This window comes from Muscardinus avellanarius (assembly GCF_963383645.1).
Source record: "Muscardinus avellanarius genome assembly, chromosome: 9".
NCBI lineage: Eukaryota > Metazoa > Chordata > Mammalia > Rodentia > Gliridae > Muscardinus > Muscardinus avellanarius.
In genome coordinates, this window is record NC_137795.1 from 33,955,766 (window position 1) to 33,968,877 (window position 13,112).

The window sequence follows — 13,112 nt, forward strand, 5'->3', positions numbered from 1 at the left end:
AAAAAAGGGTAGAATACAAATTAATGAGAATTTAACATAAGTAACCAAGATAAATTTATTGGTTATATGCTATTTTCTGCAATATGTTTTAAGTCGTATGTAGAATTTCACCTCAGGAGGTGAAAAAAAAAAAAAAACTACATCTATCTAGACTGTTCTCTATTGCTTATGGTTATAAATTTAAGTTTCAGCCTATTTTTCTTCTCCTGAATAAAACCATGAAAACTGGCGTAGCTAAAAATGAACCTAACAGCATACTGTAAATACTAAAAACAAGTCTTTAAAAGATAACTAGCTAGTATTTCATTTTGGGGGAGTACAGAATTTGTTAAGTTACTTTTCTACATTTCCATATAAGATTAGAAAAAAATATATAAATGTTCAGTACCACTCTATTACATGATTTTTTAGAAAGTTACTAAACTTTTAGGGTTAAAAATACTTGTTAAAATATAAAACTAACAGTAAACATCAAAAGAATGAACTGTAAGTTCTATAAAAATACTAAATCATTAGATACTCTGTGAGTCTGATGCAATTCCCTTACTTTAATAGGATACACTAAAAGAATATGAAATAATAGTAAGATAACACAATAATTACTATTAGAACCTACACTAAGCCGGGCGTGGTGGCGCACACTTTTAATTCCAGCATTCAGGAGGCTGAGACCAGAGGATCGCAGTTCGAAGACAGACTCAGCTACTTAGTGAGGCCCTCTGCAACTCAATGAGACCTGGTTTCAAAATAAAGACTAAAAAATAGGGCCGGGGGTGTAGCTTGGAGGTCGAATGCCCCTGGGTTTCATCCCCAGACTCACACACACACACAAAAAAAAAAAAAAGAACGTACAATATATATTTTGCTGAAAACAAAATACACACTTGATGAAATAAAAGTGGAAAAGTTGTTTCACTTACTTGGCATCACAAGCAGTAGGTGTAAAGTCTAGTTTGTGTTTGGTTCTAAAGATGAAGTTTTTGGTTCGGATCTCAAGTATGGACGGTGGTTGCAGTGGTGTAGCTATTGCAAACAAAGCCAGCTGGGGAGGGAGTATTGAGCCATCTTTCCCCTTCTTGTTCTGTCCATGAAGGTACTTTAACCTTCCCTGGAAATTCATTGCCTTAAAAACCAAGAACAGTTCATTAAAATTGACAGCAGTAAATAATTTAGTTTCCAATGTTTCCAGCACAGCTGTTACCAGGATTCTTCATGCTACATAGAAGTTCCTGAGGTTGAGAACTGCTCTTTCTTTCGCTCTTCTCTCTGCAGGAAGCCCATTAAAACGACCCCAAAAGGCAGAGTGAGGAATATTCTAAGGTGATTGATCAGTGAACCACTCTTGCCTCTAAGGATGCTAACAGGAACATCTGTATCATTTTCTGAGCTTGCATTCACCCTATCATTTTCACTCACCACTGCACCTTGCCCACCAGCAGTACATGTTTCCTGAGTAAATGAATACTGATAAAGCAATCAAGTAAACATTAGTTCCCAAACATACATGAGCTATATATATACTGCACAGAACATAACAATCATCCCTACAGAAACAAATATAATTCTATTAAATTACTAAAGTGAATTATTATAAAATCATATGAAGAATACAGAGCTTTATTGAAGTGAAAGAATATTTTTAGAAGTCGTAAGAAAATAATTTAGACATGCCCATAATCAATTAGTTGACTAAAACATCACCATCCCAAGGGATGACTGTAACACAATCTGATAGCAGCACATGGTAGAAAAGACTGGTTTGCATACAGAAATACCACCTCGGAAATCTGTACTCATCATGAGCATCAGTATTAGAAAATTACCTTGAAGCACACCTCTGACTCTGAGTAATCAAAACTATTTTCAGAAATACACACATACTGCTTATAAAATTTAATACTTTTGCCTGCTTCAAATTCCCAATAATTCACAAAAGAAATATGCAACACTTTGTTCTCCTGAACTTGGTGGAATGAGCTGTGGGAACAGACCACTTACACTTTAAGCATCCTGCCTCCACTGTCTCTTCAGTGATATCAGGTACATATACAGACTATTTATCAAAATATCATTTCCTATCAGATGATGAGCATGCAGTCATCACTATGCAATCATTATTTCTATATGGCAGTTATTCTATATGGCGATTATTTCAGATGTGTGAAAAAAGACTTACTTTCCCCATCTGGTGGGTACTATACCCTAAGATGGTAAGCATCTTCCTATTAAAGAAGGTCTAGGTAATTCTGTTAGACCTAAAAAGTCCAAAAAATATTCAAGATATAAGGTTCCATGTTATTTCACTCTATTTTTGTTACAGTGTTCTAATGGTCGGGGCTTTACATTTGGGAGATATTTAAAATCTAAAATAATGATTTTTTTTTTCTTTCCTACTGGGGATGGAACCCAGGGGCATTTTACCTCCCGACTATACCCCCACAGTCCTATTTTTTATTCTTTATTTTGAAACAGGGTCTCACTAATTTGCAAAGGGCCTCATTAAGTAGCTGAGGCCTCCTGTAAACCATGATCTTCCTGTCTCAGTCTTCCAAATTCTGGAATTATAAGCATGTGCCACCATGCCCAACTTTGAAATAATGGTTAAAAAGTTATTTTCCTTCAACAAATTTTAGGTAGATTTTTAATACTGAATTAAAATATAACTAATGAAAATTTGCTTTATTCAACTTCCTGTTTTTGTTATTTGTGCCTTTATAGTGAAAGTAAAAGTGATTAGACTCATAGAATCATTAGAATCATTAGATTTTGAACCATACCAGAAACCCAGAAGAATTATCCAACAGACACCTTAGTCGGCAAATGAAACACCTCTCCATAAAAGAAGAATTCTCTGGAGGAAGCTGGTCTGGGGTGTAATAGACTCCTGGCTGGGATTGGCTATGGGTTTCTGTAGAAATAAAAGCAATAAAATTATATTTTCCATTCTGTTATAAAATTAAGCGTGTGAATATAATTTGTCAACTTATAAACTGGAATCAGTATTCTAAATTTAAAAAATAATTTTAAAAAATGATTCATAAGAACAAAAACTTATTAAATAATACTTTATTGCATAGAACTTTACTTAATATGTTTATTGAACTGTGGCTGTCAATAATTTCTATTTCTAACATTTTTTTGGTTTTCTTAGCACTTGCACAGATTTCTGCAAACACTGCTAACATGGAGAAAAGTTGCTTTGTACTTACATCTGCCAGTCCAATTTTTATTTGGCACATTTTAGTAAGAACAATTTATAGTCTAGTTTCAACTTTATACATTCTTCCCATCTTTCATGATAGTACAAGTTATTTTTATAAAATCTATTACTGAGTGTGGCAACACTTTTTTGTGTCAAAACACTCATTTACTCATATTCTTAGGTCATGAGCTCCTGTGACTTGGTTCTTGCCTATAGCTCTGGCCTCATACCTGTCCACTCTTCTCCTATCTTCAGCATGGATTTCTACGCCCTAAAGGTTCTCAGCCTTTTGCAGTAGCATATTCTAAATCCACCAGCACTAGATTTGATAAACATTCTTACCATCTATCCCTTGTCCAGCATCTGAACACTGGGAAGGGTTCAAAGCCCAGTGTAGCTGACGCTGAAATTCAGCTCGGTCTTCAGTATGGATAAGTTCATACACGCTCTGATGTATGACGTCAGACTACAGGAACAAAAAGAAGATAAAAGTAGTGATGAAAAGAAAATCATGTTACTTACTAAAAAAGTATCTTCAAACCCTGTCTAGAACAGTGGGTGTTTATTAGCGGTGATGAATACTAAGCACGTGATTGTCAAAGTTCATCAATCACCTCAAATTGAAAAAGTTAGAAAGACTAACATTATAACTGATTGGTCCCAACATTACTTGCCATCGCTTCTTAACATGAATGTTCTTGTTCACATAGGTCATCTCTCTATTCTTCAAGTGTACCATATTAAAAGCAGATTATTTTTCTTATTCATTTATTGATCTTTTAAATATGACCTCTTCCATTAATTCTTCTATAAAGGAAGGATTAACTTTAATAGAATTCATTTTGTTTGTCTTTCATTGTTCCCTAAATTTTTTTTGTATTACATTTTCATTATAAGTAGATTCCATAAGAATAAGAAGAGTAAGAGATTGTGATGATACCATATCAGAGTCCCTCCCCTCTTGCTGCCTCTCAGGATTTATTGCAGTGCTGAGCCCTCAGCCTTTAGAGTTTTTCTTGCCTTTTTTCTACAACTCATGGTAAACACTTTTATGTGTGATTATATTATGCATTCTATATTATTTTATTTCATTTCATCCTAAGCAACTAAAAAAGAAAGTTTGGTGGCAATACATTATATCAACTGCATTTTTACCCACTAGTGGGTCACAACTTGCAGTTTTAAAAATAGTGCCTTAATCCAACTCCGGTGTTGATATATTTTTTAGAGAATATCCAGGCTATGCATAGGTGTGTGAGGAAAAAAAGTTAAATAGCTAATCCACTCTTATATTTTCTTAACGGATCTAAATTACAATACTGACTCATAATTGAGTTATGTAACTCACTAAGCTTCAAACAAGGTTTTCTATGGACATTCATATATTTCCTTTAAAATCAAAGAAAACTAAACTTTAGACTTTGTATCAGTAGCCAGATTCCATTACTTTAGTCATCTACACTTAAATCTCCCTATGAACTTAATCTTTTAGCATTAAATTATCCATTTAGTACACGACTGCTAGAATCATCCTCTGAAATGGAAGTGAAAATACATATATTCCCTTTGACAAACATTATTTGCTTCTATAGTATATGTAATATAGACAAAACTACAGCCTATATAACAGTATTATACAGACAGTATTATTCTGACTGGCAGCCCTAATAGATCATTAAAAATACAAATTAATGGGTCACACTATGACCTACTGAACTAGAACATCTGAGAATGGAGCACAGAGATTTCATCAGGTTGTATCAAGCCCTTCTGGTTATTCTTATGCCCATTGCGATGTGAGAACCAGATATATAAGAATGGCAAGCATTCAAATGTACTTACAATATGTTCTCAAATCATATCAGATGTTCTTGCCCAAAATTCTTTGTAACTTCATGTATTCAGCATTCATTCAATGCTGTTACATAAGCAGAACACTCGTTTCCTCTACTGACGTCTAGTCTCTTGGATACAGTACGTCTACACCTTCCTAGGTTTCTCTGACCACACATCTGAGTACTAAGCATTCTTTATTTCAGCTTGAGGCCATTTACTTTAGAGTATTTTCCATAATCCACATAAATCAGAATTAAAGGTACAAACCACAGTATTCTACTTGTGCGATTTCATAGCAGCTCATTTGTTTCATAGTTGCCATGAGTCCTCTGCAATCCATATGTTATTTATTTATTTATTTTGCAGGTCTGGGAATGGAACCCAGAGACATTTGAGCTCCGAGCTACACCCCCTGCCCTATTTTTTATTCTTTATTTTGAAACAGGGTCTCACTAAGTTGCAGAGGGCCTCACTAAGTATCTGAGGCTGTCAGCGAACCGCGATCCTCCGGTCTCAGCCTCCTGAATGCTGGGATTACAAGCGTGCACCACCACGCCCAGCTAATCCATATGTTATTTGATGGCAAATGTTTTCTTCTCTGATTCCCTAAACTCTATCTGCTCAAAAGTTTCTCATATTGAATTAATTGATAAGTGAAAGAAGAAAAATAATAACCACAAAAATCATATAAAGTTTCAAGAAACCATAGTGGCATAAATTATTATTATTAGAAAATATATTAGCTGCAAATGTAGAATTCTATTATAGAATACATGCATTTTAATTGGCACTTTACATATACAAATGGTCAACTCTGTCCCTAAACTATTAGATATATAAAAGGTATAAAGTTTATTTTCTAATAAGTTATTTTAAATCACATAAAAGTATATTACTTGCTGAAAGCCCAGGTAATCTTGTATAGTAGAAGAAGCATAAAAGACCAAAGCATCTGTAGTGACAACCAATACAAAGCCATTCAGAGCCTAAAAGGGAAGGAAGTTGTAAAATTAGTAGTCGAAATTAAAATTGTTGCAAATACTGACTTTCAGATAAAGGTTATTACTTTCAACGGTGAAATACTTTTTCTCCAAAAACGATTAAAATTATTATAGCTCACAAACAGACACACTACACACCTTTGGGATGAGAAGAAGTCATTTGGACTTTCTGATGTGGCTGAGAAAAAATGGCTAAGTTTTAAGCTAAACCTCAGTAACTTCAATATTCTTCATGCCTCAGCTTTTTTCTTTTAAATATATTGTACCTATTGTTTCATTAAACATAAGCTACAGAGAAATCATTCACTATTAACTATCATACTGCTTTTTAGAGGAAGAGAACAGGCGATGATGCTTGATGCAAACCCTTAAAGAAAGAAAACTAGATAGAAGAAAAGAGATTTTGTACAAAGACATTTCCAGCTCTACAGTGATTTGAAACTGGGATAGTTTCAACGAACTATACAACATACCATTTTCATTGGAAAACAATGTATGTAAGACATATATTTAACTGAAATATAAGGCACATAAAAATATAAAGCAAAAAAAATTTGATCACTAAAATATAGTTACTGATATATTTATGTTATAATCATTTTATATGTGACACTTCTGTTTGTATGCTTCTTTTTCTCTTCTTGCCTGCTTTTGGCCAATTATGTTTTATTATTCTATATATTCTTATCTTCTTCTAGCGTGAAAGTTATTCCCTGTTTTTTCTTTTTGTTTTTGCTTTTGTTTTTGGGCTTATGGTGTTGAGGAAATCTCTAGCATATTAATAAGTCACACACTGCTGCTAAGTTGAAGTGTTACTTGCAACATATTTTAAGAACAATTTTTAAGTATTAAATAAAATGCAGTTAACTATTTTAATTGAACCACATCTCTGTAAAAGTATGTGTAAATCCAATGTCTTAAATGAAAAATCTTCAAAATAAACTAGGAGAGTTCTTCCTATTTGAAAAACTACAATAGGAGGTAGCTGACTAGACCTCTAGTTGATCCACTTATTTTTTTATTGGTGCACTGTAGTCATACATCTTAATGGGATAAAAGACTTGTGGAGACATACTTGCACACAACATCCAATTAGCCTTTACCTGATCCCCACCACATTCCCTCCCCATCCCTCCTTACATAATCCACTTTATCATATGCTAGTCATAGATATCACTGCTGCAGTTCAAACAAAAGTAGCATAAAATATAAGAATCCTAAATAAACTGGAAATAATTAAAACTGATTCCACTTGTAATTGTTTTCAATTACTATTTAGTATTTACTAAAACTTACCTGTAATAAGAATTCTCCTTCTTGCAAGTTCAGGCCTTCTCTAAATTTTGTTCTAGAATTATCCTGGTTTCCATTTCTCTCTGAGGGAGAGGATTTTAATGCAACTATAGAAAAAAAGAAAAAGAAAAAAAGACATAGAAGGTAGATTTAAAAATAAGCAATACTAAGGGTTATAATAAAAAACCTTTGAACACCAAGGAGACCATTTGAAATACTGTTTAATACTGGTACTAAAATGACTATGTAAATAATCAGTCTGCAAATGGGTGGTTTCAAATTCTATGCTAACAATAAAACTGAAGGATCTAATTAATTTGTCAATTGACAAATTGTTAAAAATGGTTCTTCATTGATTTCCCTGTGATTTTACCACATAAATTAGAAGTTTCAAAGAACTGCATGATGCAGTCATAGCACTCTTTCCCCATTGCTACTTACTTATGAGACTGATTCCTTATACTGTAACCTATAAAAATGAATTTTACATCTAAGTATCAGGAAACTAGGGGTGGTGAAGAGAACCAACCATATGCCTTATTAAGAGATTTGCTTCTAAGAAGTGTAAAATCTACTTACCTAGCTTTTGGGCAAAAAACTTTAACACTGTTACTAGGTTCATGTTAAATTTATACATGAACTTGCAGAGAATTAGCATCTTTATGATACTGAACTATTCTTTCCAAGAACATGTATGTTTCCAATTTGTTCCATTTTATTAATGTTGGAGTGCATTAGTGTCCACAAAAAAGATCTGCATCATTATTTTGATGTTTGTTCTTGGGTATTGTATCTTCCAAAATGGTGCCTTCTTCATTGAAGCTTCTAATGGCTTGCGGATTACATGTATGCAGAAAGTCTGATGTCATGGCGGAATGCTTAACTCCTGGAGGCAGGATGCTGTGATGCTAATTCCCGTCTTTCACTCTGTGTGTGTGTGTGTGTGTGTGTGTGTGTGTGTGTGTGTGCGCGCGCGCGCGCGCGCGCGCACATGTACAAGCAAGTATACGTGTGTGTATGTGCTACTGAGGAACAACTATAATCACAACTACCACTTTTACTTAAGTGTTTTATCAAGCATTTTCAAGTACCTCATTTTAAATCATGCGTCTAAGCCAGGCATGCACACCTCTAATCCTAGAATTTGAGAGGCTGAGACAGGAGGATCGCAGTTCCTGGACAGCCTCAGCTACTTAGTAAGGCCATTTGCAACTCAGTGAGACCCTGTTTCAAAATAAAGAGTAAAATATAGGGCTCTGGGTATAGCCTGGAGGTAGAATGCCCCTGGGCTCCATCCCTAGTACTGCAAAATAAATAAATAAATAAATAAATAAATAAATAAATAAATAAATAAATAAAATCATGTGGCTGTTTACTAAATACGCAAGCTCTGTGAGCCTGTTTCCTAATATGTGAAGTGGTAATTAAAAAAAAAAATCCTTCCTGAAGGGTTGTTGTGAAGAATAATGAGAATGTGTGTGAAGTCCCTGACACACTGCAGAACCACAATTCAGTAAATCATAGCTTCAATTATTAGCAGTGTTGGCCAGGGCTTAACAAATGCCTTGCTTTAAAGTATAATCTGCTAACTATTTCCCATTTTTCTGATCATTTTTAAACCTGTGGTATTTAAATCAAAGAAACCATTAAGCATATAAATGACTTGGAAGTCCTTTTAAGACTTCTCATTTTATTAGAGTTCTATGTGCCAAAATAATCTTGCTCAGTGGAAAGCATGATTTACTAATAACTAGATTTTCTCTCTGTTTCAGCAAAGCATTACATAGATTTCGATGTTTTCTGGTAAATTGTCTGTGCATGTGTCACACCAGAATCCTATGCCAAATTCTTGCCTTTGTAGAAGTTGAAAGATATCTCTGTGAAAGAAGAGGCCAGAAGCTTGGCCTCGGGATATAACAATTCCAAAAGGCCAGAGAACAGATTTCCTTAGGCCAAAAAATAGTGTGGGGTAAACTGATATGACAGTTAATCAAAAGGACTTTATTTAATCTTTTTTCACTGGAAGGCAAGAGAGAGAATGGCCTTTTCTTCTTTTCTATTCTGTAAGTTGTGTGTTGCTTGCTTTCTATAATGGCTGAATTTGCTTGAATGCATTAGAACTTCATAAAGCCAAAGTTAACTATTCTCTCACTTTCCAAAATGTTTTAGTATGAGGCATGACTTAAGAGTAGAATCAAGTAAGATTAAATGTTCAAGAGAATATAACAAAACCCAATCCCAAACCCTTAAATTTCAAAATAAATCTAAAAATGGATAATGGTAACTGTCAAATTTATTGTCTAGATTACCATTGGGAAATTTTCTAAAATTAATTTTTAATCAAACAATAGTCATTAATTGGAGGAAAAGAAACACAATAGGAGATAACTTCTTGACCACTGAGAAGCTGAATAAGAAATTAAAAAGATTAGTCATTACAGAGTAACTTATCATTTGCTCTTGGGCGTGGATTAAGGGTATTGGTCACTGTAATTAGAAGTTAGAAAGATCCTTCCTTTAAAAAGGGCATCTAAGTTATTGAAATAACTATAACCATGTCAAATATATTAAGTGACAAAATTTAGTGAAGTATTAAATAAACTTGGAGATGAAAAATTGATATCAAAATCTTATAAAATAACAATGCTTATAACTCTAAATGTTGGAAGGGCAATGTTTAATATTTATGACTGCTGTAAGTAGAAAAAAGAACAACTGCATTTTGGGAATTACCACTGCAGGGTTCTTACCAAAAACAAGTACTTCTGTTCCTGATGGTAGTCATTGGTAGAGAATTTAAGTAAGTATTGTGTAAAGATATTTTTATTACACTGAACCTCATTACAATGTATAACTGCAATGTGCTAATAAAATAATTTTAAAAAGATGAGTCTAGGCTGGGCGTGATGGCACAGCACGTGCTTGTCATAACAGCATTCAGGAGTCGGAGACCAGGGGACGGTGGTTTGTGGACGGCCTCGGCTACTTAGTGAAGACCTTCACAACTCAGTGATATCGTATTTCAAAAATAAAATAGACTAAAACATAGGGCTGGGGGTGTAGCTCAGAGGCAAAGCCCCTGGGTTCCATCCCTGGTACCACAACCTCAAATAAGAAAAAAAAAAGATGAGTCTAGGAAGAGCTCTAGCCTTTTTAAGTGTCATCCTAAAAACAATACTGTGATGGGGAGGGAAGAAGGGGAAAAAGGGCAGGATAGGAGGGAATAATTGCAATCCATAAAATACATAGAAGTATAAAAAAAATACTATTGTGACTTTTCAGAAAACTTATTTTATGGTGTGGCTTCTCAACCCAGACTGTAATTTTTACCTTTCTATGAACTTTTTCCTCTAGTTGATTATCTCATACCTACTACTTTCCCTTCTTAAAATTACTATAAGCTGGAGCTGTGGTGGCACACTCCTGTAATCTCAGTATTTAGGATTGCGAAGACAGGAGGATCACAGATATAAGGCCCGTCTCAGCAACTTAGCAGGAACCCCACCAACTTAGTAAGACCCTGTTTCAAAATAAAAATAATTCTTGGGGTGTAGCTCAGAGGTAGAATGTCCCTGGGCTCAATCCCCAGTATCAGAGATTCCTGTTACAGGGCTGCTTCCTAACACTGGAGTAAATGTAGTTGCTTAGATATAATAAATGACATTTAACACCTATTATATGTCCCACACTTTTGGTGTATTACCTCTTACTGAATGTCCACTTATGAGACTGGCAGAGCTGTTCTTTGACGATATTAAAAAACTGAGACTTAGAGAGGGTAAAGGAACTTTCAAGACACAGAGCAGGGTACAGTAGTATGGCCTGGATAAAAATCCAAGTAGCCTGACCCCAGTGCAGGTGATTATCAGCCACCTTCAGGCTTCTCCTACCATGCTAGCCATCTTTCACCTTTAGTTTCCTCATGTTCAAATGATGATAATTTTACATCTAGAGACAAATTCTGTGAGGATAAAGTAACATGTAGAGGATCTTGGCAGGTCCTTAAATCAACTGCTGACTTTCAAAAACAGAGACACTATATCTATGCTGAATTTTCACATCTAGAAGCCATTAATAAAAATTTATAATAAATTACACATCAGGGGATAGGGTTAACTGAGTATTTTCTCATCTTTAAATGGAAAACATTAATGAGTATCTAAGAGGGGTGGCATAATAACTATACAACATAGATTTCAAAGTACTTCAAAACTCCACGTTATATAAATCATGTGCAGAATCAGATATATAAGACTCATTTAAACATTATACCACTGGAATTAAATATGTGACTATTCATAGAAACAAAATATACCCCAAGAACAATTCATCAGCTGATTCTGCTACTTGGGAAATACCTGCTGTACTGTAATAAACATTTGTTAAAATCTTCCCCACTGTGGGATATGCACTACCCAAAGTAAGAGAAATACAGAAACAGTAATAGAAAAATAGGAAAATGCCAAGATCCTTTGGTTATTTCTCAGTGAGTGGGCTATGAAGTAATCACGTTACAAAAAGAAGAATTTAATCTAATCAGGTAGAATTTAAAGAGTAAATGTATCACAGCATTACGGCCAAGATAAGTGATATTCCAGATGGTTCAAGTATTATTCTGTCATGCATCTACTAAAACCCATGTTTCCTAATACGGTACTTCCTTATACATTTAGGCTCAGATTTATATTTCTCCCTACAAGACAAATACTTCCTCTTCAAATATTTTGAATTGTTTGAGACAAAATTCATGAGGAAGAAATATTAAATTGTGGTAAACTATATTTTGCACTTTGTTACTATAGTTTGCATTTAAACAAAAAGGTGACATAATAAATTTTGGCAAGGAAAATATATGCATATGCATTTTAAATTCCTAATTGTTGCTATAAATTCAATTTATTTTACAATAATATTTATTATCTCCTTTATTACTTTGGTATGGAGAATGAAATTCCATTCCTGCACTGACACAAGCATAAAAAAGAGCAAAGCAATGGCTTCTTATAAAACTGAATAAATGACAAAATTTTTATAAGAGAAAGGGTGAAAAAATGCAGTATTTCTTAAAGTGGAAAACATCTCCAGTAGAGTTTAGTCTACTATGAATGAGTATATGCAAATAATTTCCAAATAATACCTTAAATGTGCTTAAAGAAAGCTTTTTCTACATATTTAGGGTAAAAGATACTTGTTCCACCTTAATACATACAGTTTTCTTTTGTAAATAAAGAGCTTTTGCGGGAAGCAAGTAACTAAAAGAAAATGAGATTATATGCTAAGTTTCTAAAACACAAAGATTAGATCTCCATAGTTTAGTAACTTTTGGTAATACTGACAGATTTTTTTTTCTGCCCATAAATTCCTAATCACCAAAACAGAAAGTAAATTGTTTTTAAAAGATGTTTTTAAAAAATACAAATACTAGTTTATATATATTTATGCTCATAAATTGAGAAACTGGGTAGTTACTGCCTTTTTAGCAATCTAAGAAAACATTATTTCATGGTGAAAAAGGTTTTAAGTGAGTCCAATTCCAATTCTCAAATAGAAACTGACTTCAAAAGATGTTACTTTATGGTCTTCCACATTCAGTTATAAAGGATTCCTCTGTAACTATATGTTATATTTTTGCATTAATGGAACCCACAAGAGCAGTTGGCTTAGCTTTTCAGTGCAGGAATGAGTTGTATTTAACTTTTCACATATACAAAGGTGGAATTCAATTCATACATCATAATGGGGTAAAAAGCTTGCACACATCACCCAAACAGAAACCTAAA

At 33.9% G+C, this 13,112-nt stretch overlaps 1 protein-coding gene across 1 annotated transcript in view; it reads right to left on the reverse strand.

Annotated features, from left to right (window-relative positions):
• Window positions 1–13,112, reverse strand: part of AHR (aryl hydrocarbon receptor) — a gene marked incomplete at both ends in the record, with an annotated part of 38,500 nt that overhangs the window by 5,918 nt on the left and 19,470 nt on the right. The window contains 5 exons of the mRNA XM_080700944.1: window positions 921–1,123; window positions 2,778–2,908; window positions 3,545–3,668; window positions 5,935–6,024; window positions 7,336–7,439. Coding sequence (XP_080557070.1) covers window positions 921–1,123; window positions 2,778–2,908; window positions 3,545–3,668; window positions 5,935–6,024; window positions 7,336–7,439 — 652 coding nt within the window. The remainder of the gene's footprint in view (window positions 1–920; window positions 1,124–2,777; window positions 2,909–3,544; window positions 3,669–5,934; window positions 6,025–7,335; window positions 7,440–13,112) is intronic.